Source organism: Citrus clementina, unplaced genomic scaffold (genome assembly GCF_000493195.1).
Source record: "Citrus clementina cultivar Clemenules unplaced genomic scaffold, Citrus_clementina_v1.0 scaffold_4, whole genome shotgun sequence".
Classification (NCBI taxonomy): domain Eukaryota; kingdom Viridiplantae; phylum Streptophyta; class Magnoliopsida; order Sapindales; family Rutaceae; genus Citrus; species Citrus x clementina.
Window position 1 is genome coordinate 4,071,372 of NW_006262274.1, and position 21,587 is coordinate 4,092,958.

The 21,587-nt window shown below is 36.4% G+C and overlaps 3 protein-coding genes and 3 non-coding genes across 6 annotated transcripts; 4 read left to right on the forward strand and 2 right to left on the reverse strand.

Annotated features, from left to right (window-relative positions):
• Nucleotides 1-6,173: 6,173 nt before the first annotated feature.
• On the reverse strand, nucleotides 6,174-12,545 carry LOC18044953 (chorismate synthase, chloroplastic). Its single transcript, XM_006436234.2, has 13 exons — nucleotides 12,158-12,545; nucleotides 11,329-11,479; nucleotides 11,046-11,122; nucleotides 10,872-10,930; nucleotides 10,327-10,410; nucleotides 10,135-10,227; nucleotides 9,588-9,668; nucleotides 8,617-8,748; nucleotides 8,297-8,399; nucleotides 8,064-8,158; nucleotides 7,903-7,968; nucleotides 6,970-7,054; nucleotides 6,174-6,630 (listed from the first exon to the last, which is right to left on the reverse strand). Exons 1-13 carry the CDS (start codon nucleotides 12,303-12,305, stop codon nucleotides 6,476-6,478), a joined length of 1,329 nt encoding a protein of 442 aa, XP_006436297.1. The 5' UTR covers nucleotides 12,306-12,545; the 3' UTR covers nucleotides 6,174-6,475.
• Nucleotides 12,546-13,311: 766 nt separating this feature from the next.
• LOC112099386 lies at nucleotides 13,312-13,428 on the forward strand. The gene has a single exon (XR_002906190.1). It is a non-coding gene; the product is annotated as a U5 spliceosomal RNA (small nuclear RNA).
• A 2,444-nt stretch (nucleotides 13,429-15,872) lies between these two features.
• On the forward strand, nucleotides 15,873-16,087 carry LOC112099417. The gene has a single exon (XR_002906221.1). It is a non-coding gene; the product is annotated as a small nucleolar RNA U3 (small nucleolar RNA).
• A 561-nt stretch (nucleotides 16,088-16,648) lies between these two features.
• LOC112099353 lies at nucleotides 16,649-16,763 on the forward strand. The gene has a single exon (XR_002906157.1). It is a non-coding gene; the product is annotated as a U5 spliceosomal RNA (small nuclear RNA).
• Nucleotides 16,764-17,473: 710 nt separating this feature from the next.
• On the reverse strand, nucleotides 17,474-19,872 carry LOC18044954. The gene is made up of 4 exons (XM_024185645.1): nucleotides 19,857-19,872; nucleotides 19,543-19,603; nucleotides 18,353-18,507; nucleotides 17,474-17,764 (listed from the first exon to the last, which is right to left on the reverse strand). Exons 1-4 carry the CDS (start codon nucleotides 19,870-19,872, stop codon nucleotides 17,598-17,600), a joined length of 399 nt encoding a protein of 132 aa, XP_024041413.1. The 3' UTR covers nucleotides 17,474-17,597.
• A 359-nt stretch (nucleotides 19,873-20,231) lies between these two features.
• Nucleotides 20,232-21,320, forward strand: LOC112098929 (PE-PGRS family protein PE_PGRS33-like). Its single transcript, XM_024185646.1, has one exon. It carries the CDS (start codon nucleotides 20,232-20,234, stop codon nucleotides 21,318-21,320), a length of 1,089 nt encoding a protein of 362 aa, XP_024041414.1.
• The last annotated feature ends 267 nt before the right edge of the window (nucleotides 21,321-21,587 follow it).

Genomic DNA, 21,587 nt, shown 5'->3' on the forward strand with positions numbered 1-21,587 from the left:
TAGTTGGCCGTGAATGCGTTTTGCATTTGTGATGATCTGGGTTTAATAATAAGATAAAAAAAATTAGGAGCTCTTTGGTTGAGTAAAGCCTTTTTGTTCCTATCCAAACATTGTAAAAAAGAAATAAATAATAGCAAACGTTAAGTAGTTTACTACATTAGTAAAATTGAGAGTTTGAACTCTTCCGGTGTGAAATGCATTTGTGGGAATATGTTTTTATTTTTATGTGGGAGTAAACATTTCTTTTATGGTAGTAGATTTTTGAGTTGAACTTCGTCTAAATTGCCTCGAATGAAAGTCCGTGGACTCTCAATTTTGATTTTATTTATCAATACAACCAAAACTCTGAGAAAAGAAAAATTATTTGGGAAGCATCAAGGAGTTGGTGGTGCTGACCCCCACAGAGAGTTAACAAAATTATAATCTCAATTATGAAAACGTCCACGGGTGTCGTCAAATCAATCAAAAATCCAATTTGCCCCAAAAATCTTGTCAACAAACAAATCAAGACACCCACTTAGCTCGATTAGAGACAAATTACCCCGCGTAATAAGGCTTTTATCAAAATTTAGTAATTTACTTACACCCACCAAGTTCTGTAATTCGTGCATGAAAACATTCAAATTTACTCCTTACTTTAATGACAAAGCTAGTGTGAAGACTTGTTACAAAGTGCTTTTACCTATGAATTTATGCCAACTTTTTTTTTGGGGACATTTTTTTGATATTGCAATCTTATTTATGTCAAAACCCTATCTAGCTATGTCCTAGTCTTTGATCCTTTCCGTCCTATATCCCACCAAAAATTTCCTTTAACCCTTTTTTGTTACCTTTTTTTTTTTTATCCTTTACGTTGTTGACCACAAAAAGTATTACATGTTTCAATCAATATAGATGACTAGATGTGGTGAATAATAAGGGCTTGCAATTAAGAAAGCTAATTAATTAACTGCCTTATGATCTTTAGTGCTAAACAAAAATAGTCTTTCTACTAAATTTGATCAATCATACTCGCATATATAGTGGCCAATAAGTGCTAAAAATACTCCTACTATTATTATTCACATCACATGGAGAAAAAAAAGTATGTATAATTAATGCCTTCATTCGTGTCTGTCGGTGGTTATATGATAATATTGCTTAACCAAATTTTGATTAAGCAAAGAAACTAAATAAAAGGTTTCCGAGTTATTTGATTGAATAAAATAATTAGCTATTTACGTGCTTGCACCAATAATATCAAAATGAAGCGATATGGACCGTCTAGTTTAGATGATGAGGTGATAGCATTAATTATATTATTTTGCTAAAAGTTATTTTTCGGGTGCTAAGTCCTTGTTAAATCAAATTTATAATATATGTAAAGGGTATGTTCCTTTCTGTCAGCTACTCAGCTTCTCTTGGGTCAATTCAATTATGGAATTATTGGACACTTATCATCATATACACACCCTACAAGTTTTGTTTCTTCGTAATATCAACGTTTGGTAGCCCATTCTTCTACTGTTATTGTTGTCCTCTCCTGATAATCATCTAATTATTATTATAAATTTTCTAAACCTATTTCTCTTTCTTTCTCATTTTATTCCACTCTTAATCAGTTTCAATTATTTTAGTATACACATACAAACACCATATCTAGTCTAAATTTAAATTTTACTTCAAAATGTAAATTTGAAACTAATCGCCAATATCTGGCTACAATATTGTGTAAATTAGAGCTGGACAAGGCGGCTAATTTCAAAGCCACATTTTTAAAATTTGCATCAGAACATGATAATTTTCATATGTATACAAGTTAAATTTAAAAGCATTATGCGGTTCACGGGGTTAAAGATAAACGTCCTTGTTCATATTATATAGTATGTATTATATCATTCTTATTACTAATTTTTTAGACCTTAAGAAATAAAATTATATAAAATGGAAGGCATACTTTATCAAATTTGGAATCTTACTTTATGGCTCTCATTATCAAAGAGTTTTAGCCTGTTGTATTATTATAGAATTAGAGACTATTCTCCTATCCACACACGTCCTACTATTACTTTAATGGATTAGGATTGTGATTTTGCAAAAGCGATCCAGACAAGACAACTTGTTAAATAAAAAAAATGGTATCAGTGACAATTACTCGTACTTTTTGTCGATCCTCCCCTACTTTATAGTACCTGATTTCTTTTATATTTCACTATCTTTTTATATATAAAATGTATATTTACATGATTAGATTACTAACTGCTAACTACTAATTAATATCTTCATATATATATTTGATTGACTATTAAGAGTGCTCGTGTACTATAAACTCAATAGACATCTAATCATATATTAACACGCACGACATCACATACTATATTAACCTCTATAAGTAAGTAAATAATAATAATAATAATAATAATAATAATAATAAATTAATTAATTAAAAAAGATAAGCAACATAATATAGCATAAATGCAAATTGACTGGTAAAAAAAGAGTATAATTTATAAGTCTATCTTAATTTTGAAAAAAAAAACTGGTGGGTTATTATTGTTGTTGTTAAGGAAAAAAGAAGCAAGAGAAAGAGAGAGAAGTAAGAAGAGAATAAAAAAAAAAACAGAAAAAAATCATCAATAGAGGAGAATAAAAGATTGAGGCAGCAACCACGTAAAGAATAATGAAAGTGAGTCTAGTAGTTGGGAAAATGATTAAAAGTTAGTTCAGCTTATATTATATCGTATGCGACCGAACAAGATATATTATAAATAATGATAAAGAGGTGAATTAATTAATTTAAATACTGAATCATTCAATTAAAAGATGCGAAATCGATTAATCTGAGAATGATGGGGGAAAACGAGAATCACGTGTGCGGTGGTCTTGTAATTTGCTATTACGTGCCGTAGTCGGAAACCTTGTGTGTTTGCTTTCAATTACTATATTTTCTAAGAAATTAAATAATAAAAACTTTTTCTTTAATTTTTTGCTCTTCTTATATTATAACAATATGCCCCCCCCCCCAAAAAAAAATTGATTATGTTTCCAAAAACTTCACTAAGTAGGTTTTAAACATTTTTATTCAACTAGCCACCGATTTATATTTTGTTGATTGATTTTTCAATAATTTTATTTGATTGACTATTAAAAATAAAATTTATATTTTTACCCACCTTACCTTACCTCTAAAAAAGAATAGCAAAAAAAAAAAAAAAAAAAAATTGTGTTTTGCTAATTTTAAAACATCATTATCTTAGTAATAGGAGTTCTAAAGCAACCAACATAAAAGACAGAGCCTCCCAGTAATTTTGGACTTATGAACAACTAAATGTAGGTATTGGGCACTTTCAAGAGAGTATTTGGATTATGACATGTTACTTTCCAACGAAGGTTCTGCCTTTCGCCATTATTTTGGTACGTATAGGGAATTTTTTTTTTTGTTTCTCCAGTTTTTGTTAATGCAAGATTATAATTTGTAACATGAAATACTACAAATTTTCAGCATGTAGTTTAATGTTGGCAGAAGGAAAAAAGAAAAATACTGCTTCACTTACGAGCTCGTCAATTTTGCTTCAATTGATATGATAACACTCCATTCTGACCTTTTTTGTTTTTTTAGGTTAAATATTCAAATCTTTGTGTGCTGTACAGAACGAAAAAAAAAAAAAGGGTATAATTGAGAGCTCCAAAATTTTCAATAGAATGTGAGAGGCGGAGGCTGTTATTATCATACAGCTGTTGTACTGTATGATTATGATATTACTTGATGGACAGATGTTGCAACATCGTACGACCAATCTTTAAATAAAAGTTAACAACCACAGCTAGAGATGCTAATGCTTATGAAATTGAAAGATTAGATGTTGGACCAAGACAATTAACTGAAAACAAGTCAAAATTTTTATGACAAGAAGCTAAGCCTAAGGGGGGGGGGGGGGATGTATGTTCTAGGTCAAAGTATTAGGGCGGCAGATTTAAAGTAGATGGAAGACAGATAAATTCGGTTCAATGTATAGCAGCAAAAGTTTGACCATTTTTTACACCTCCGGCATCCAAGCAGTAGCTACTTTTGTCTGCGTTTTAACAGAAAACTAGTTGAAAGAGAAGGAAAGAGATTGTTTTTGCTGCTGCTGTTCGATTTTGAATACGCAGCACAGCAAAAGTTGTTGAACAAGTGCTGCCAAATTTTTTCTTTGACAGGAAATGGAACATGATGTAACAAGTGATTTTGTCAAAGACAAAACTGTCATCTACTTGAGCACAAGAAGTTCAAAACGGTTGGAGGTTTGGAGTTTCTTCCAAATTATGAGTTCATGTCTTCATTTTCACCTTTTTTTTTTCTTTTGTCCGAATTGTAATTATCTATTGATATATAGTAATTTCAAATTTATTGGGAGTTCAAATACGTAGATTTTACAGTATATATAGCATAAAAATCTGTCGGGCATTAGTTAAAAAAAAAAAATTTACTTTCGCAGTTAATCTGAGAAATATTTACTCAATTAAAATATAGGAAAAGAAGTCCATGTAAGAACTTGAACGCCCAATTCACCTTGGAGAAGTATTAGCAATTTGGCCCTTAATGATTAAAGGAAAGTTCGCGTTCAGAAGCATTGGGCTGGATTTAACAAAAACGAAGTAGAGTAATCTTAAATGCACTCCTTGCTATTTCTCAGTACACCCAGCCTGATAAATTGTTTATTAGGTGAAATCAAATAAATGTCCTCTAGACCAATGGACATTTGACCCAGTGGGAGAACCCTTACACTTACAATGTTGAGTGCAAGGGTTCGACTCTCCATAAAAGTATTATGAATGTTAATTTTAATCCTCCCTCAATTATCAAATAATTGAGTAGAGCCAGTCTATCCCTCACGAAATGTGAGTAAAATGGACAATCCTTGAATATTTAAGAGGGTAGAGCCAATCTATCCCTCACGAAATGTGAGTAGAGTGGACAACCCTTGAATATTTAAGAGGGTAGAGCCAACCTATCCCTCACGAAATGTGAGTAGAGTGGACAACCCTTGAATATTTAAGAGGGTTTAAAAAAAGTTTAAAGAATCTAGGCAGCTCTTCAGAGGAGTACATGCCATGAAGGTCTCAATTGTATAATTTGTTTGTAAATAATAATTGTAATATCAGTAACAGTTCTGTATAACAGTAATGCTGTATTTTTTTTTTTTTTGCAGTATTAAGAATGTAAGAAATATGTACTGTTCGGTTTAATCAATGATACACTTAATCTTTATTAATAAAAAAATTTTAATCATTTTCAAAATAATATAGCTAGTTAACAAACTGATTTTAAATTTAAAAATAAAAATAATAAGAGATAGGATAAAAAACATCTCAAATTCTTTTATTTGAAATTGAGTTCTTGAAAAATTCTTCTATTGAATTCATGACACATTAAGTAAGTTTCGTTGCATAATGTTTATGTGTGCATATTCGTTTAGATAAAGATAGTGTATTCAAATATAATTGAAATATAAAGTGGGTTTTGAAAGTTAAAGAGTCTCAATTAAGCTGCAATTTGTCATTCACCATGCTTTCACAACAGTTAGAGATCTATTTAAAGGTTTGTATAATAAGAGACCTATTTCAAAGTTTGCACAATAAGGTATCTGTTCTAACAATCGAAGAGGAACAATGGATTCAATTCCAGCAAGCAAAAGATATCTTGTGTCAATGTCATTGTCATAGGACCTTCGCAGATTTTCTCTTAGTTGCCGAAGTTTAAGTAATTTACTTGTGTATTATTCTAAACGCATTCCTAGATATTGATTGGATGTAGTTAGTTAGTTCTCTCTGGATTAATAATATTTATATTGGCAATTATTTGGTTACTGTATTTACTAGATGATAAGAAATTTTTAAATTGATGAAATTGTACTAATAAAAAGTGGATGCACACAAATTGGATAAAGAAATTAGAACTTTTTAATTAATTAATTAATTAATTATCATTATATTAAATTACATTGGATGAATGGCTAAGATTAAATCACTTAAATTTGAGGATCCACAATAATCCCACCATCAATACTACAAAAATACATACCGCATCAAAGAGAAATCCACAAAGTAATTAAGAAATCTCTATCAAAAAGAAATCAGTATATATCAAGTTTGAGAAGAGCTGGTGTTGTTACTCAAAATTATTTTTGCCGAATCATAATGCCCAATGAAAATTTCGAATCAATGATCCGCAATAACTTGATTCCCAATAAATAATGGCAAATACTATTGCTTCTACAAAATAATTTATTGTGTATTTTTATGTTACAACAAAACGCAAAGGAATCCGGGGGTTGTAACATCCTAATTAATCATGAATTACAACGAAAACACTCTTTATCGGGAAAAAAAAAAAAAAAGAGTGAAGGTAATGAACATTTTGGATTCGCAATGCCAAAGTGCCTCACATTAACTGGAAAAAAAACTCAAATCAAGGATAGTGGCAATGATGCTTAGCTTAGTGCTTCATTACCTTTCACATTTGAAAGTTGGCTGGCGCTGGCTCAAGCTCTGGCAACTTCATCGTTCCTTGCAAATCCGGATTGATCGGAAACAGATGACATTGCGCATGCTGTGCCATCAATTGGTCCATGAGCACCAAAGCTACCATGGCTTCGACCATTGGTACCGCTGCCACAGCAAAGCCACAAAGACACATGAGTGAGATTTCTTTTTCCATTTCGTACAAACTTACCATTTTAATTTCCGTAAAACATGAGATTGGGTGACATTTAAAAACACTTCTATTACACTATACAATATTTACTGCCATCTCAAAGGAAACCAGATAACAATTCTCAAGGATTTGGGAAACCATAAGAAATTGGGAGAACCATTGAGGAAATATACTGCTGTCACTTGATTTGGTGGATAATATAGGAAATTGGAAGAACCATTGAGGAAAAATTTTTGATATCAAGAGAGGACTACATAATAAATTAAGTGTAGATCTACCAAACAAGTACATACCTCGTGGGACAACACAAGGATCATGACGACCGCGGGCTATAAGTTCTGTCTCTTTCTTCTCTCTCGTCACTGTATTCTGTTTTCTCTGCAAAAGTATCACAAATCATTTAAACTTTTAAGAATGAATGTTTCAAGAATCTAATAACAAGTGCTTTAAACAGGCTTATATAAAAGGGAAACAGGCAAATATCTTAAGCTATGTGCAAAGTAGAAAGTTAAAGCAAGCCGTGCGGTAAATTTTACCGACACAGCAAGAAAGTATGAACAAAGCACATAGACAATTTGTTGACTCCACAAAAGGAGTATATATGACAACAACAATTTCAGACGTGATATGAAAAGTGGATATGTAGGTACAAGAGCACTAGCAGCACCTCTTTTACTAATACCCCATATGGAAGATTTTGTTCAAAATGTCGATTTAATAATATAGGAAGCAACAATAAGAGCTGCAAAACTAGGACAAGAATTCATGGCACAAGAATCATAATCAAAGGAACCATCTATCACATTAAGAAATTACAACCATATGGCAATCATAGTTAAAGGATTAAGATGGATAAGCAAGAAAAAGCACTCTTGACTGCATGTCAACAAGGTGGTGTTCATAACGTTATTAATAATGAAAAAATGACACCATTGGCTTTCTATGACAAACATATATCAAGATTAAGGTTCAAGACCTGCAGTTCCTTAATAGTATTGCCAAGAAAATGTCAAGAACAAAGATGGATATGAAAGATATGTGGTAATGAAAATATCAAGCAACCATATAGAGCATTAACGAGTAGGCAAAAGCACCAACAGCGCAAAAGAAGGCTTGCTGCAGATCCAGAGAAACAGTATAAAACACAGGCTCTACATGACTATAGGCAATGTGGTGCCAACATGAGAGTTAGTCTTTATTGAGAGAGGCAGAGAGATCAAACTTACGCCAATTGTAGATGTTGGCTTGAAAGCTATCCTCATGTTTATGATTTCCCCATTTGATATTCCTCCCTGCAAGCCAACATAAAAATCCTGCTCGGTATAACACATTTCTAACATTTTACTTCCGAGATGAGAGAAACAAATCACTTTTAGTAAGCACATACCTGAATCCCACCAGACCGATTTGTTCTTGTCCTGATATTTCCAAATTCATCCGTGTAGAACTCATCATTATGTTCACTACCAGTCAAAAAAGTACCTGCAAAGATTTTCATCAAAATTTCATTAAAAAGAAAATGCATGCATGTAATTGCATTTCAAGTAATCATTTTCCGGCCAACCAGCTCAATTTATAAAAGAAGGCCAATAAATACAAAGTAGCAAATAAATTCTCAACCTGCAAACCCACTACCAAATTCAAAGCCCTTAGTAGCAGGTAACGACATCATGGCTTTAGCTAGTTCGGCTTCAAGTTTGTCAAAAACCGGTGAACCGAGTCCCTGGCATACAATTATAGAAGTACTTCAACCCTCAGCAGAACATCCACATAAGGTATAAAAGCCACAAAATGAAGAACTTTCAAACTGGCAACAATTGACGTGTATACATTGACATATGCATAATAATCTGTGCATGAAAACATGGACATAAATGAAGTGCATGCGACCATTTGCAAAGAGTGTGTATGTGTGAGTGAGAGAGCTAGATAGAGCATACACGAGGGCAATTCCTAACAATGCATGTAACAACACCACCAACAGAATCCCCTCTCACTCGGACAGCATCAATTGCAGCAATCATCTTCTCAGCATACTCAGGATCCGGACATCTGACAATGTTACTCTCTACCTGATAAGGAACATTCAGAAAATAATTAGGGTGATAAGGAACTCATAACGAAATGTCATAAAAGGGATCCAGAGAAATGGACAAGATGCAACAGTTCAAAATAAGATAAATAGTATCAACCGAAGCAAGCAAAGAACCCAATGATAAAGCACATTCCATGTTATTTAACACAGCCAACGACAACAACATAGTGTCACCATTCTTTTTTTCTTTTTATAAGAAACTCAAAATTATATTAAAGATAAAGAGTCAATATAGTGAAGTGGACCAGCAGTCCACCAAGTAAGCGAAAAGCTAAAATTTGTCTGTGCTATAAAATATACCCTAATCACCCTCTACAAGGCTAGACCAGCTTGATACCTCTAAAAACCCCCTCCCAACCATTAATAAAGATAAACAAAGATGAATCTTGGAAGTTGGAAATCCTTAGAAACTGAAGCAAATGTGAAGGCAGAAGATGAACTCCCCACAATTCTTTAGCATATCCACATTTTCCTCCTAGAAAATACAAAATTTATTTCCTGCCATCTTATCGAAAATAGAGCTGACACTGCTTTCCAGAGAGTTTTAGCCTTTATTCCTTTACGAAAATTAAAGGAATTTTCCATAAGAAGGAGAGTCACAAGAACAGTCTTACCCTTTTGAAATCAAGAACTAAAATATTTCAACCAAGCTTTTGAGAAGCTAGAATAATCAAAAAGCATACATGCAATGAAATGAGAGAGTACCTGATACATGCATATATACCATTACTCTAAAAATATTTCAGGCGTGCCTCTCAGCAATTACATATTTACTGCTTTGAAAATGCATATCTTATGATTTAATATCAGTTATACCTGATCAAGTGTCAGCATCTCATGATCAACCACGTCCTCCGGAAGCACAACATTGTGCGCTTGAGAGACATAAGCAAGAATCTGAAGGCACAAACATTAAGGGAAAGGTTTAGCAAGAAACCATGGCTAAATTCCATCAATAGCAGAACAGAACATTCCTTTATCATTATGTTATGTCCAAAAATATGGTTAAAGTTCTGATAAAAAATATAGATAAACCTATGACAAACTCACTAGCCAGTGGATCCCAAGGTTTTTTTGCCCAACAAATAGAAAATTATAAACTTGAATTAGGAAATCTGAATTCCAAATAGCCAAATACCAACATCTAATTGAGAGGTAAAATCACTAGTATGATATCTTAACTTAATGAAAATTCTTCAACTTTGGCATATTTTTTAATTTGAAAAGGGTATCAAATGCAAAAAACAAGCATCTCAGCAGTACTGAACCAACTAGAATTTTTATGTATAATTCTGGAATCATTGCCAACAAAATTAAAACTAACAAGAAGCTCAACCATCAAGTCATGAGAAATAAGGCAGACCTCAGTTCCTGCAAATTGCTTCAGAATTTTCTTTGCAACAGCTCCTGGTGCAACTCTTCCAATGGTTTCTCTAGCTGAAGATCTACCACCACCCTTCAATTACACACATTGAAATCAAATGAATCGGGGCCAACAAATTCCAATTCATAAAATTTTAACTTTTTATCTTATGATGAATCTAGAAATTAGTACCTGTACTGATCTCACACCATACTTCATGTCATAAGTCGCATCTGCATGAGATGGCCTGTAAGCTACTGACATTTCACTGTAATCCTGGAAATACAATTACATGATTATTGGCCTTCTACTATTAAAACAAAAATTCACATATCAACTGAGTGAAGTGTTTCTCAGGCATATGTGTAGTTCTGTCATGAACTTCATATGCATTACAATCAAATTGTGTGATCAAAATTAAAATGAATCTCTAGATTCGCCTATAGACACCTAATCATTTTAGTATTTGCAAAATAACTGCCTTACAGCTACTTTAGCTTATTTCATTTATTAAAGAGGGGTATAATGGAAAATCCCATGAACTACAAGACAACAGTGATATTTTCTTGTTATACACAATTTTGAGACCTGAAATGAAGCCATCCCAGAATACTAAGCTAACATTACAAATAAATAATGCAACTGGAAAAACATGAAAATAAATCCTAAAAAATGATCTTTGGAAAGCAATTAACACAGAAAAAAGCTCACATCAGCCTCTGGCATAGAATACTTACATGTCCTCTCTGATCAGTATTAGGTACAAATACATGGATGGGTGTTCCAGTGGTCACCCCTGCAGTAATTTTTTTTCATAAAACAGTCAATTTATAAAATTGAAAGAAACAAAGTATTTGCTTCTTTTTATACAACAGAACAATAAACAGGCAAAGTATTTTGAATAGTCAGACCTTCAGAAACTCCTGAATATATTTTGCATGTATCAGTCTCCTTTCTAGGTGTTGTAATTCGGCTCTGGCCTGGCCTCCTGGACACCACAATTTTTAACATTAATCCTTGGACAATTTTTTAGGGAAAATTTTAACATGATAGAGATGAATGAAACATGCAACAACAAATAGGAACACAAAGGTTAAATGTATTGTACAGTTTAAATTCTTGACTGCTGGTATGTTAGATAATGCACAATGGAAAATGAAGCACAAAAGGCAGCAGCGATAACAAAAATGCTACCTTCTGTCAAGGTCAACCTGCATATCAGCTTCTGAAAGAGGGATCCTGGGAGGGCAACCATCAATAATACAACCAACACCACCTCCATGAGACTCTCCAAATGTTGTGACACGAAAATATGTTCCAAATGCACTCCCAGCTGCTTTTACTTCTGCAGGTATCCAAGATGTGAGGACTTAAAAGCTTTTAAAGCCAATCATACTCTACGACTCTAAGAACAGAAATCAAATTAGCTTTGAGACAAGGCTTTCCTTTATCTTCCACTAGCATGAACAAATGACAACAAACAAGTCCACAAATCCATGAATTCAATTTGTATATCTTCTACCATGGACTGACTGCCACAAGATAACAACTGTCTTACATTGTGCTTGGAGACGTCGGTCCTCAAGTTTCATAAAGAAAAGGATCTCTAATCAGATCCAATTCGAATTCTACAGCTAACAAGGACATCATTTATTGGAAAAAGATATAATAGTGATTACTGATCAACAATATGGCAACTTGGGGTTAATCGAAAGCTACAAGACCAATAACTCTTAAACAAGATATGGTTACTTTTGATTCCTATCACATCCTTCGAAGTTGATAATGCTGTAACAATAACAGAGCCAATACAAATTTCATATAAACAAATGCAAACTCTAGCTGTAAATAAAAATTTCTAAACAAAATGGCAAATTTTTCAGCTCATCAGCAGAAACTTCTATGAACTTCAAATATTCAAACATCAGTAATTGGTTATTGATACGCATCAAACTAACAACATAAGTAAACGAAAAACTGAAAACACAGCATTCCACATAAAGAGAGAGAGCCTCAAACTCACGGAGCTTCTTTGGGGTACGAGAGCGGATCAAGATTTGGACGTTAGGTGATGGGAGTTGTCGTCGAAGATCCGACGGCAGAAGGGAACCCAACGACCCATCAGTTCTGGGAGCTGCAAGAAACGTTTTTGATGCAACAGAAGAAGCCATTGAGATTGAAAATGAAGAAAGATTCGAGCTTTTTGTTATGTAATTATTTTGGAAAGGGTTGGTGGGTGCTGTGGGTTGGTTTGTGAGATTAGTGAAGTTGGGTCGTTGCTTGCTAGTTGAGTTAATTAAAAAAAAAATAAAAATTGCCGAACTCACCAACCCTTTTTCCCTCTTCTGGTCTTCTTCATAATCCAATCATTTTTCATTTTTTATTTTTTGGGTGGGTGGACTTTGCTGGTAGGTGGTGGGAAATTTTTAATTTATCTACGGGTAAATATTAAATACAATACAACTCACGTGCGAAAAAATGAGGCATAAAGTAATGTTTTTATGCCAAAAAAAATAAAGGTTTTTTTTTGGCTTTATATTAACTCTTTCAAGCTTTTATGATCTATAAAATTAGAGATTTTTTCACTTTTCATTTTACAAGTCATTTTTATATCTCTTCATGAGATATTGTTGAAAAAATTAATTGGAAAGGCTATGTTTTTGTGAAGAAAGGGCACGGCGGCCCCGCCCGAGGCATTATTTAGGAATAGTTCACAGAAAGGGTACTAGGTGAGTATTTTTATTTTGTATGGTTCAATTCAATCAGCACTCCAGCAGTCAAAGATTGTGTGCCAATTACGATCTCTTATACTGCGTATATGAAAGTGGCGACCAATAAAAAATCCAATGGAAGCCAAGTTGCCAACTAGCCTTTTTTCGTCCCACGTGGACAATGTATAGTCTCCACTCTCCAGGTGAAGTTTTAATGAGCTGACGCTCACAGTAGAGATCAAGACCTTACTAGAACTCTTCGTCAGTTTTTTTCAAATATCAAACAAGACTATCATTGGAAGATACTCTATCTCTGGGCCTCTGGTAGATGAATTATGATGCTGTGATTGTGAAGAGTAAGATGACAAGAAAAGGAAAAACTTAATCCCACATCGAAGCGAGAGAGCCAACAGTAAGCAGCTCCCGCTTACAAAATGAGACGGCTCTGTTTCGACTGATGTCATAGAGCCGTGTGGTGGGCACAAAGTGACCTATTCTTTCGCCTTTTACTAAAGAATACCGTGTGCTCGCCGCCTAAAGCGGTGTACGCCTATTTTTGGAGGACTATTTCTTCAGAAATAACCCAATCGATTCTAAGTTTAATTCTTTTCAGGCTTTGTCGAGCCTCTAATCTGATTTAAAGACTCAAGACATTGGAGAGCCTCTATTCTGATGTCACGACTCATGGCATCCAATTGGTAGACGCAAAATGTAGAACTGGGTATCAAAATCTAATTTTTTCAGTTTATAAAATGCTTCTGTTCAACCCAATGGAAACATGTTTTCCTTTTGCTCGTTTATACAAATGTTAATCACATGTATTATATTTCTCTAACACATTCACGTCAAAATGTTAATGAACATGCCCGCCAAGGCGACCGAAAGATAACAAGCCACTGAAGAAATCTTTATCAGAATTTTCTTTGAAGTCATCTGTGCACTCTTGCTAGGAGGTTGAAAAATAGTGTTTTGATCATAGAATATTATTTATGATGATGGGGCAGGGGATTCGTGAAGTTTGGTGACTTTAAAAGTTTTGGTGTTGTTTGACAATATTTTGATCTGTAAGAATATATTATACACTGTCTGCTATGCAACAAGGGCGCACAAAATGATTACACTTGAACTCCCATCAGCAGAGTTACCGTGAATCCAGAATTGATTGTTCTGTTCGAGTCCTTTTCGGATTGTTTTGTAGATTGGTTTCCAGCTGGAATAATTTGAGGACTATTCTTGATCGTGCCTGTGTTTTAAAATATGAAGAAATTGGCTGATCTTGAGCCTTTAATTTCTGGAAAACAGCTTAAATATTGCTCTGCAGTAGCAACTTCACTGGGGCCATCGTTTTCAGAATGATTAAACCATCAAAGTGCCTTTCGCCACAAACACTTAAGTTTTTCAAACTTGATTTCTTTCACTATCTGTATCAATTCCCGAAGGACAAACCCATGTCAAATCCTGTGTAGACAGAGCGGGAATTAAAGGCTTTTATGGAGCTCACCTTCAAAAGTATCTTTGAACAGAAATATTGTTCAATGCATGCCTTTCTGATATCTAACAGTAAAATTCATTTGCGTTTCGTGACTTCAAATTTTGCCAACAATGCACTTCTCGGACTGAACGAGCGGAAAGCACCACAATCATGGGGATGAGCTTGATGAGCATATACGATATTTCCCCATTTCCAACTCAACGAAAGTTGGAACTAGTCCATGATAATTATTTATTCTTTTGGGTGAGGAATTGCGCAAAGTAGCCAGTTGTGCTGCAAAAGCAAGAACAATAAAGCGCTGACGGTGGTCAGTGATTAAAGAGCATTTTTATTTTATTCTTAATACAGTGAACTACAATACGTAAAAAGTGCATTCCAGTCATTTGAAAGAGACTGATTATTGAGAATGCACAAAGGCCAGAGGGTGTCGTGGAAACTAGGGGTGGGCAAAATCGGGTTCGGGTCAACCCGATCGGGTTTCGGGTTGTTTGGGTTAGAGAAAAATTAACCCGAACGTAACCCGAATTAATGACCCGACCCGATCCGACCCGAATTATATTCGGGTCGGATCGGGTCGGGTCACTAATTCGGGTTACGTTCGGGTTGGATCGGGTTGGATTTAAATAACTATTAAACTATATATATATACCATGAAATATTGAATTTGAAATTATGAAACTTCAAATCTTCAAAACGAGTTCGGGTCGGGTTGGAGGCTTCAGCCACTGCAGCAGATGGCAGCAGCTCACGGCAGCAGCCCGTGGCAGTAGATCGCGGCAGCAGATGGCAACAGCTCACGGCACAGTTCGCGGCAGCAGATGGCAGCAGATCGCGGCAGCAGATGGCAGCAGATGGCAGCAGATCGCGGCAGCAGATGGCAGCAGATCGCGGCAGCAGATCGCGGCAGCAGATGGCAGCAGATCGCGGCAGCAGATGGCAGCAGATCGCGGCATAGATCGCGACAGCAGACGGCAGCAGATCGCCTGTTGGGTGTCGGTTTCGGCAGCATATTTCGTTTCGGCAGAGTCAAACTTCAGGCCTTTGGTTTCGGCAGCACTCACAGCAGATTGGTTCTATTCTGTTTGTTGTTTGTGTGTTTCACAATTCACAGTGTGTGAATTGTTGTGAGCTGTGAGGTTTGCCCTTTGCCATCTGCGTTTGGTGTGCAGTGTGCGTGTATTGTAAAGTGTAAAGTGTAATGGGTGAGTGATTTTTTTTTTTTTGGGGAAGACCCGATCGGGTATTCGGATCGGGTCGGGTTTAAACCGACCCGATCACAACCCGATCGGATTGGCTCTTCCTCATCCGATCGGGTTGCCATAACAACCCGATCCGACCCGAACCCGACCTTTTTCGGGTCGGATCGGGTCGGGTATTTTGCCCACCCCTAGTGGAAACTGCAAATAAGTTCAACCCAAGAGAGGCAAGGGAGCCTAAATTAATGACACATTGACACCTTTTGGCCTTTTATCCCACATGGAAAAGTTGAGCAGCAAAAGAAGAATATTTATCATGTGATGCACAACTCACCCCCCACGACCTTACTTGAACAGGATCTGTTCTATAGGCTCGTACGTCTGTGTCCTTGAGTTCTAAGGAGACAGGATATCAAGTCTGGTGGATGAATTATGATCGTGTGATCCGAGCGTGATTAACGGCTCTCACTGATCCCTAGGTTGCTGAGGCTGTAGAGGATCGTTCTCAGCTGGGTTTCCCTGGCTGGGGGGGTCACACGGTTGTCTGACAGACTCCCATTTTTTTTTTTTTTGCAGATTCTGATTATGAAATTTTTTTCTGCCCTAGATTTTCTTCCGTGGCTGCTATGCTGTGGCAATTCTAGCAAAGATACAACTAAATATGCTGCATTTGGAGAAGCAAAGTTATGTTAAAAGAACGTTAACAAAGAATATCTTGGAATCAAAACTCGAAAAATGAAAATGATAACATGTGTAAGTATTTTGACACCGTCTAAACTCTGAAGTGATTTCAGAAAATGGAAAGCAGCATGTGATGACTATCTTTCTCTTGAGAAAAGCAGTGAAGTCGGTTAAGTTCATCAACGAATTATCTAACTCGGAGTTGTATTGCGAATAATTGTTTCTATTCTAACAAAGAAGTACGAAGTGCAGATCCTTCTGTTGTCAATTGTCAAGGGTATTAAACCTAATGAATAAAACTGGAAAAATCACAAAAATTCAAAGAAAGTGGATGGCAAGGAGGAGTATCAAATCCCATATTGAAAGCGAGAGAGCTAGCGGTAAGTAGCTCCCCCTTACAAAATGAAATGCTTCTTCGCCGTTTAATTTCACGGAGCCGTGCGGTGAGCACAGAGCGAACTATTCTTTCGCCTTTTACTAAAGAATACCGTGTGCTCGCCGCTTAAAGCGGCATACGCCTATTTTTGGAGGGGTGTTTCTCAGGAAAATGCCCCCATCAACTCTGGAGTTCAATATTTTATATCATTTCAGCTAAGTCTGAACTTTTTGTTATGAATTTATTTGAGTCTTGTTTGATCTTTATAGAGCTTCTGAGCTCTTAAGCTTTTAAACGTTTGTTGCTGAGTTTCTAGTTTTAAGTGTATAGGTAAAATTTAACTATTATTATTATTAATAACCATCAAAATTATCATCGGATTCTAGAAGTTGCATCTGTAAATATCAATTAGCATTGGCACTGGTTTTAGGGGCAGTAATTTTCTTATTCATTGAAAGTAATCAACCAGAAATATCTCATAATAAATTAAAGAAAAGACGTACAAATAATAACTAATCATCGCCAATCTGGAAATTGATGTTGAATGAAAAAATCGCAGAGATATTTAGGCCATTGAGCTTAGACAAGATCCTAGTTCTTCACAGTTGTCGTGTGCTTCGGCAGCATCGGCACAACATCATAGTTTATTCATGCAGCCTGTGTCTTCAGGTAATGGCTCTTTTCCTCTGTTTCATGCTCAAGCCACTTCACATTTGCACCGTAGTCCCCACTACTGTCTTCGACAATGCATGAGCCGATTCTAGTTAGTATTTGCATGACAGAAAATCAAGGTGATATAAGGTGACCTGCAAAATTCATTAATTCATGCATACAAAAAAGGACTTGAGAAATGAAAATGAAAACAAAAACTCAGTTATTTGTGAATCATCTGAGCTTTTGAGACAAAGAATAATAAACCTATCAGATGCCTGCAAGTTCACGTCATTACGGACAAACATTACTTCAAGAATATATTTGCTCCCATCCGGCATTTATGTGTAGTAAACTCAGAACTGAGATTTGAATATTGGGGGTAGTAACCCATTCTCATGCATCGAAAATTTAAATTCATATACCCCTGGAACCTTTCTCTCAAAGTCAGCCTCAACTTGAAACCGAAGAGCAACCTCCTTTTCTGTCTTTTCTTTGGCCTGCTTTAATCTAGCCATTTTTGCTGGAAAAAAAAAAAAAACAGAAGTAAGCATCAAGGACTCGAATGACAAGTGGTGCCATCATTATAGCACTCAACCCAACTAGGTGATTCAGCAGTGCCTGCGATTGTGCTTGCAAATCTCTCAGTGGAACCAAGCTTCAAAGAAAGGCTATGAGTATAATCAGCCATACATACCACAAGAAACAGTTATATCTCTTTCTCTCTTTGATTTTTTGAGGTCAGGTCAAGACCGAGAGACTCAGTCTCACCTCTTACAAGGGGATTAGGTGGAATAAGTATCGGAAACCCTTTCCAACCTCCTCTAAGGCAGGTTTACTCAATATCTCATCTCACAGGAAGGCGGGGTCTCCATTGGAAAAGAAAGATCTGTATTTCTCCTTAAGAGAAGGAAAATTGATAGTAGACAGATCTTAAGAGGTAAACAAACGAACTAACAATGAGTGTAATATTCATCACAAAACCCTACAGCCATTATCATTTTGTACAAAGCAACTGACAAACATGATTTTCAGCAACAGCAAGTCTGTTAAGTACAATAATAGTATCAAAAATAACAATTAAGGTGAAAAAGAAGTACAGACATCTTACATTTTTGAAAAAGGATGATAAAATAGAAAACAAGAAGAGAGGCTTGCTGTTTCTGGCAGTATTGACAATTTGCTGAGCTTCTTGTTCTGTAGCTAGCAACAGTTGAATTCCATTCTGTACCCAGCTGGCTTCCATACTTTATATAATTTCTGATACTGCTGCAAAGAAATGAGAAACAAAGAATAGATATAAGCACAATTAAGGACATTCCCATGGAAACTACTTTTAAATGGTTATAAGAAAACTGCATAAATCGAAAATAATGAAAACAAATTTTGAAACTTCCTTGCAACAGTGAAGAGTTACTTGAAATCAGCTAGAACAGTAAATGTCGTGATAAAATTTTCTCATACAAAGAATCTACAACTAAACAAGGAATTGCTTGTATATTTAGAACTAGATAGACCTCAGCAACACAGCTTCCTATAGCCACATATTTATGCACTTGGCTGGGAATACTATATTTTTATTTACCATTAATGGGATTGGGAATTTCATTGGCAAAATGGAGGAGATTCAGAGCTTGTTATTTAGTCTGAATTGGCACACAACGGCGAAATAGAGCCAATCAACACTATAAACAAAGCAGTTTTGCCATAGAGAAAGCCAAAATAATTCATTAACAGACTTACGGTTTCGTTCACACATATGCAAGGATCTTTAAAAACTAAAAGCAGCAAGGTCAGTTGCAAGTTTTTCACCTACAATATTTTCTAAGCCAATAAGAACAGATCGAATGTTTATTTTGGAACCAAGTTAGACAGTGAGCACCAGAATCAAATGATATTTCCAATACAAATTACACCTATTTAAACAATGCACCATCTACTGTTCCTCACATTGCCACAAAATTAGCCACAGCTTCTCAACTCAGATCACTACATATTACAAAAACACGTCCAAATTTATTGATAACACATGTGAACGTAACTAAACAAACCCAATCCTAAAAAATTTTCAGCTTAGAGTTTGAACGAAAATACCCAAATCCATTTAGAATGTTAAATCAAGAATTGCTGACTTAAAAAAAAAAGGGTTCTTTTAATGTTATTGGCATAAATGAAGAAGCAAAAGCAAGAAATTTAGTTATCTGTTGTTGCAGATACAGAGATACCGTGATCACAAGCAAAGAAAATAACTGCAATACTAGTGTACGGAATCAAGAGAAGCAGAGAGACAGAGAGACTTGCCTAAGGAACCGGTCTTCGTGTTTGGTCGAGATTTCACGACAAATGATATGTGTACGTGGGACTTCACTTCACTACCTGTGTTGAATCCGAAGTGAAATTAAACAATCTGAAACAGCAAACACGATGTTTCTCAGTTGTCTAACTGCTAAAATTATTTTATGACTCATTTACCCCTTGTAATTTTATCAAATAACTCACTGATATCCTTGGTCTATAATTAATTTAAAACTTATGAACTCCAAGCTTACCATTTGCCAAAAGTTCTTGTTTCTCCTGGGTGAGCTTCTATTTATAGACGAGTTTCTGGTAACAACCGGTTAAAATATCCATCCGTAGTTAATTTAATTTTATTTCGTGTCACGGTATGAATGGTTTAATTTTATGCCAGTTGCAATTGAAGTAAAGGGGAAATTCAATTTTAGGCGTTTAAGTATATTTTATTAGACCATTTTGATTTTTTTTTCTTTTAAAAGTACGTAACAATTTACCGAGATTTGAACTACGTCAATATTTGAGTCCAGAATGAACTATACTTGGCTTCTGAATGTTTAGAAGAATATTAGTAACATAAAATTTATATTCTGTGTAATTGAATAAAAGAAAAAAAAAGTTTATTGGTTGAGTAATTTTCTAACAATTCAACTTTGAACAAAAAATAAACCAAATGGAATTCATGAAAGGCCTCTTGCATGTACTTGAGAATTTTCACTGGCACCCAAGACTCTGCTCATAGCATTGCACTTCCAGTCCTGGTGGCACGTCCAAGCCGCTCTCTTCTGTCATTACTTCGACGTTTCTTGTACATCATCCCGCAAAATCCAATCACTGATACCCCCGCCAACACTCCGATCACCGTTCCCGCCTTCTGCCCACCACTCATTCCGCCCCCTTTCTTTGTTGAAGGACGAGCATTGTCTGCTGGAGGTGGAGCTGGAGGAGCTGGTGGTGCGGCTGGCGGTGCCGGAGCAGGTGGCGTTGGCGTTACAGGAACTGGAGGTGCTGGTATTGCAGGACCAGGCGGCGTTGGAGTTGCCGGAGCAGGTGGCGTTGGTGTTGCTGGAGCTGGTGGAGTTGGTGTTGCAGGACCAGGCGGCGTTGGAGTTGCCGGAGCAGGAGGTGTTGGTGTTCCTGGTGCGGGTGGCGTTGGTGTTGCAGGAGCTGGAGGTGTCGGCGTTCCTGGTGCAGGTGGCGTTGGTGTTGCAGGAGCTGGTGGCCTCGGCGTTTCAGGAGCCGGAGGTGTTGGCGTTGCTGGAGCTGGTGGCGTTGGTGTTGCGGGAGCTGGTGGCGTTGGTGTTGCGGGAGCTGGTGGCGTTGGCGTTGCTGGAGCTGGTGGCGTTGGTGTTGCGGGAGCTGGTGGCGTTGGTGTTTCAGGAGCAGGTGGCGTTGGTGTTGCGGGAGCTGGTGGCGTTGGTGTTTCAGGAGCCGGAGGTGTTGGCGTTGCTGGAGCAGGTGGCGTTGGTGTTGCAGGAGCTGGAGGTGTTGGTGTTGCAGGAGCAGGTGGCGTTGGCGTCGCAGGAGCAGGAGGTGTGGGTGTTACAGGAGCTGGTGGCGTTGGGGTTGCGGGAGCTGGTGGTGCTGGAGTTGCTGGAGCTGCAGGTGGCGTTGGTGGTGCTGGAGTTGCAGGAGCTGGAGGTGCTGGTGCTGCCGGAGCGGGTGGTTGTGTGGAGCCTAAGGAAACCAGAAGAGATAGGAAGAGAACAAAGCAAATTCTGGAGTGTCTTGCCATGATTGCTGAACTCAGAAATGTCAAGTACTGTTCAATACTGGAGAAGGGTTGATTGTGATTGAGGCTACCGAGAAAAAACAAGACACATTGATAAGCTTTATAGTGAAAGCTGTGAACGAAACCAGGAGAATACTGCAAGAAAGTTGACTCGAAAATTAGAATTATAAACCATCAAGCAAAGAGCAAAGAAATAGTTTTGAGGTTCAATGCGTTAACTTTGAGGGAGCTGAGTTTGGCTTCTAGTTCTTGGATATTGTCACAAACATAGTAGAAGTCGCCTGCCTATTTTGCAATGTGAATTTGTAAAACTTGACGTTGT

What these genes read in the sequence shown, in the direction of transcription:
- LOC18044953 (XM_006436234.2), bottom strand. Translation starts at nt 12,305, where the DNA reads ATGGCTTCTTCTGTTGCATCAAAAACGTTTCTTGCAGCTCCCAGAACT. An exon ending in ATCGGTCTGGTGGGATTCAG is followed by an intron (nt 7,969 to 8,063) that starts GTATGTGCTTAC and finishes GTTGGCTTGCAG; the next exon opens with GGAGGAATATCAAATGGGGA. An exon ending in AGCCAACATCTACAATTGGC is followed by an intron (nt 7,055 to 7,902) that starts GTAAGTTTGATC and finishes ATACTTTTGCAG; the next exon opens with AGAAAACAGAATACAGTGAC.
- LOC18044954 (XM_024185645.1), bottom strand. An exon ending in CACGAAGACCGGTTCCTTAG is followed by an intron (nt 18,508 to 19,542) that starts GCAAGTCTCTCT and finishes TCTTTGCAGCAG; the next exon opens with TATCAGAAATTATATAAAGT. An exon ending in TATCATCCTTTTTCAAAAAT is followed by an intron (nt 17,765 to 18,352) that starts GTAAGATGTCTG and finishes TTTTTTTTCCAG; the next exon opens with CAAAAATGGCTAGATTAAAG.
- LOC112098929 (XM_024185646.1), top strand. Translation starts at nt 20,232, where the DNA reads ATGTACTTGAGAATTTTCACTGGCACCCAAGACTCTGCTCATAGCATT.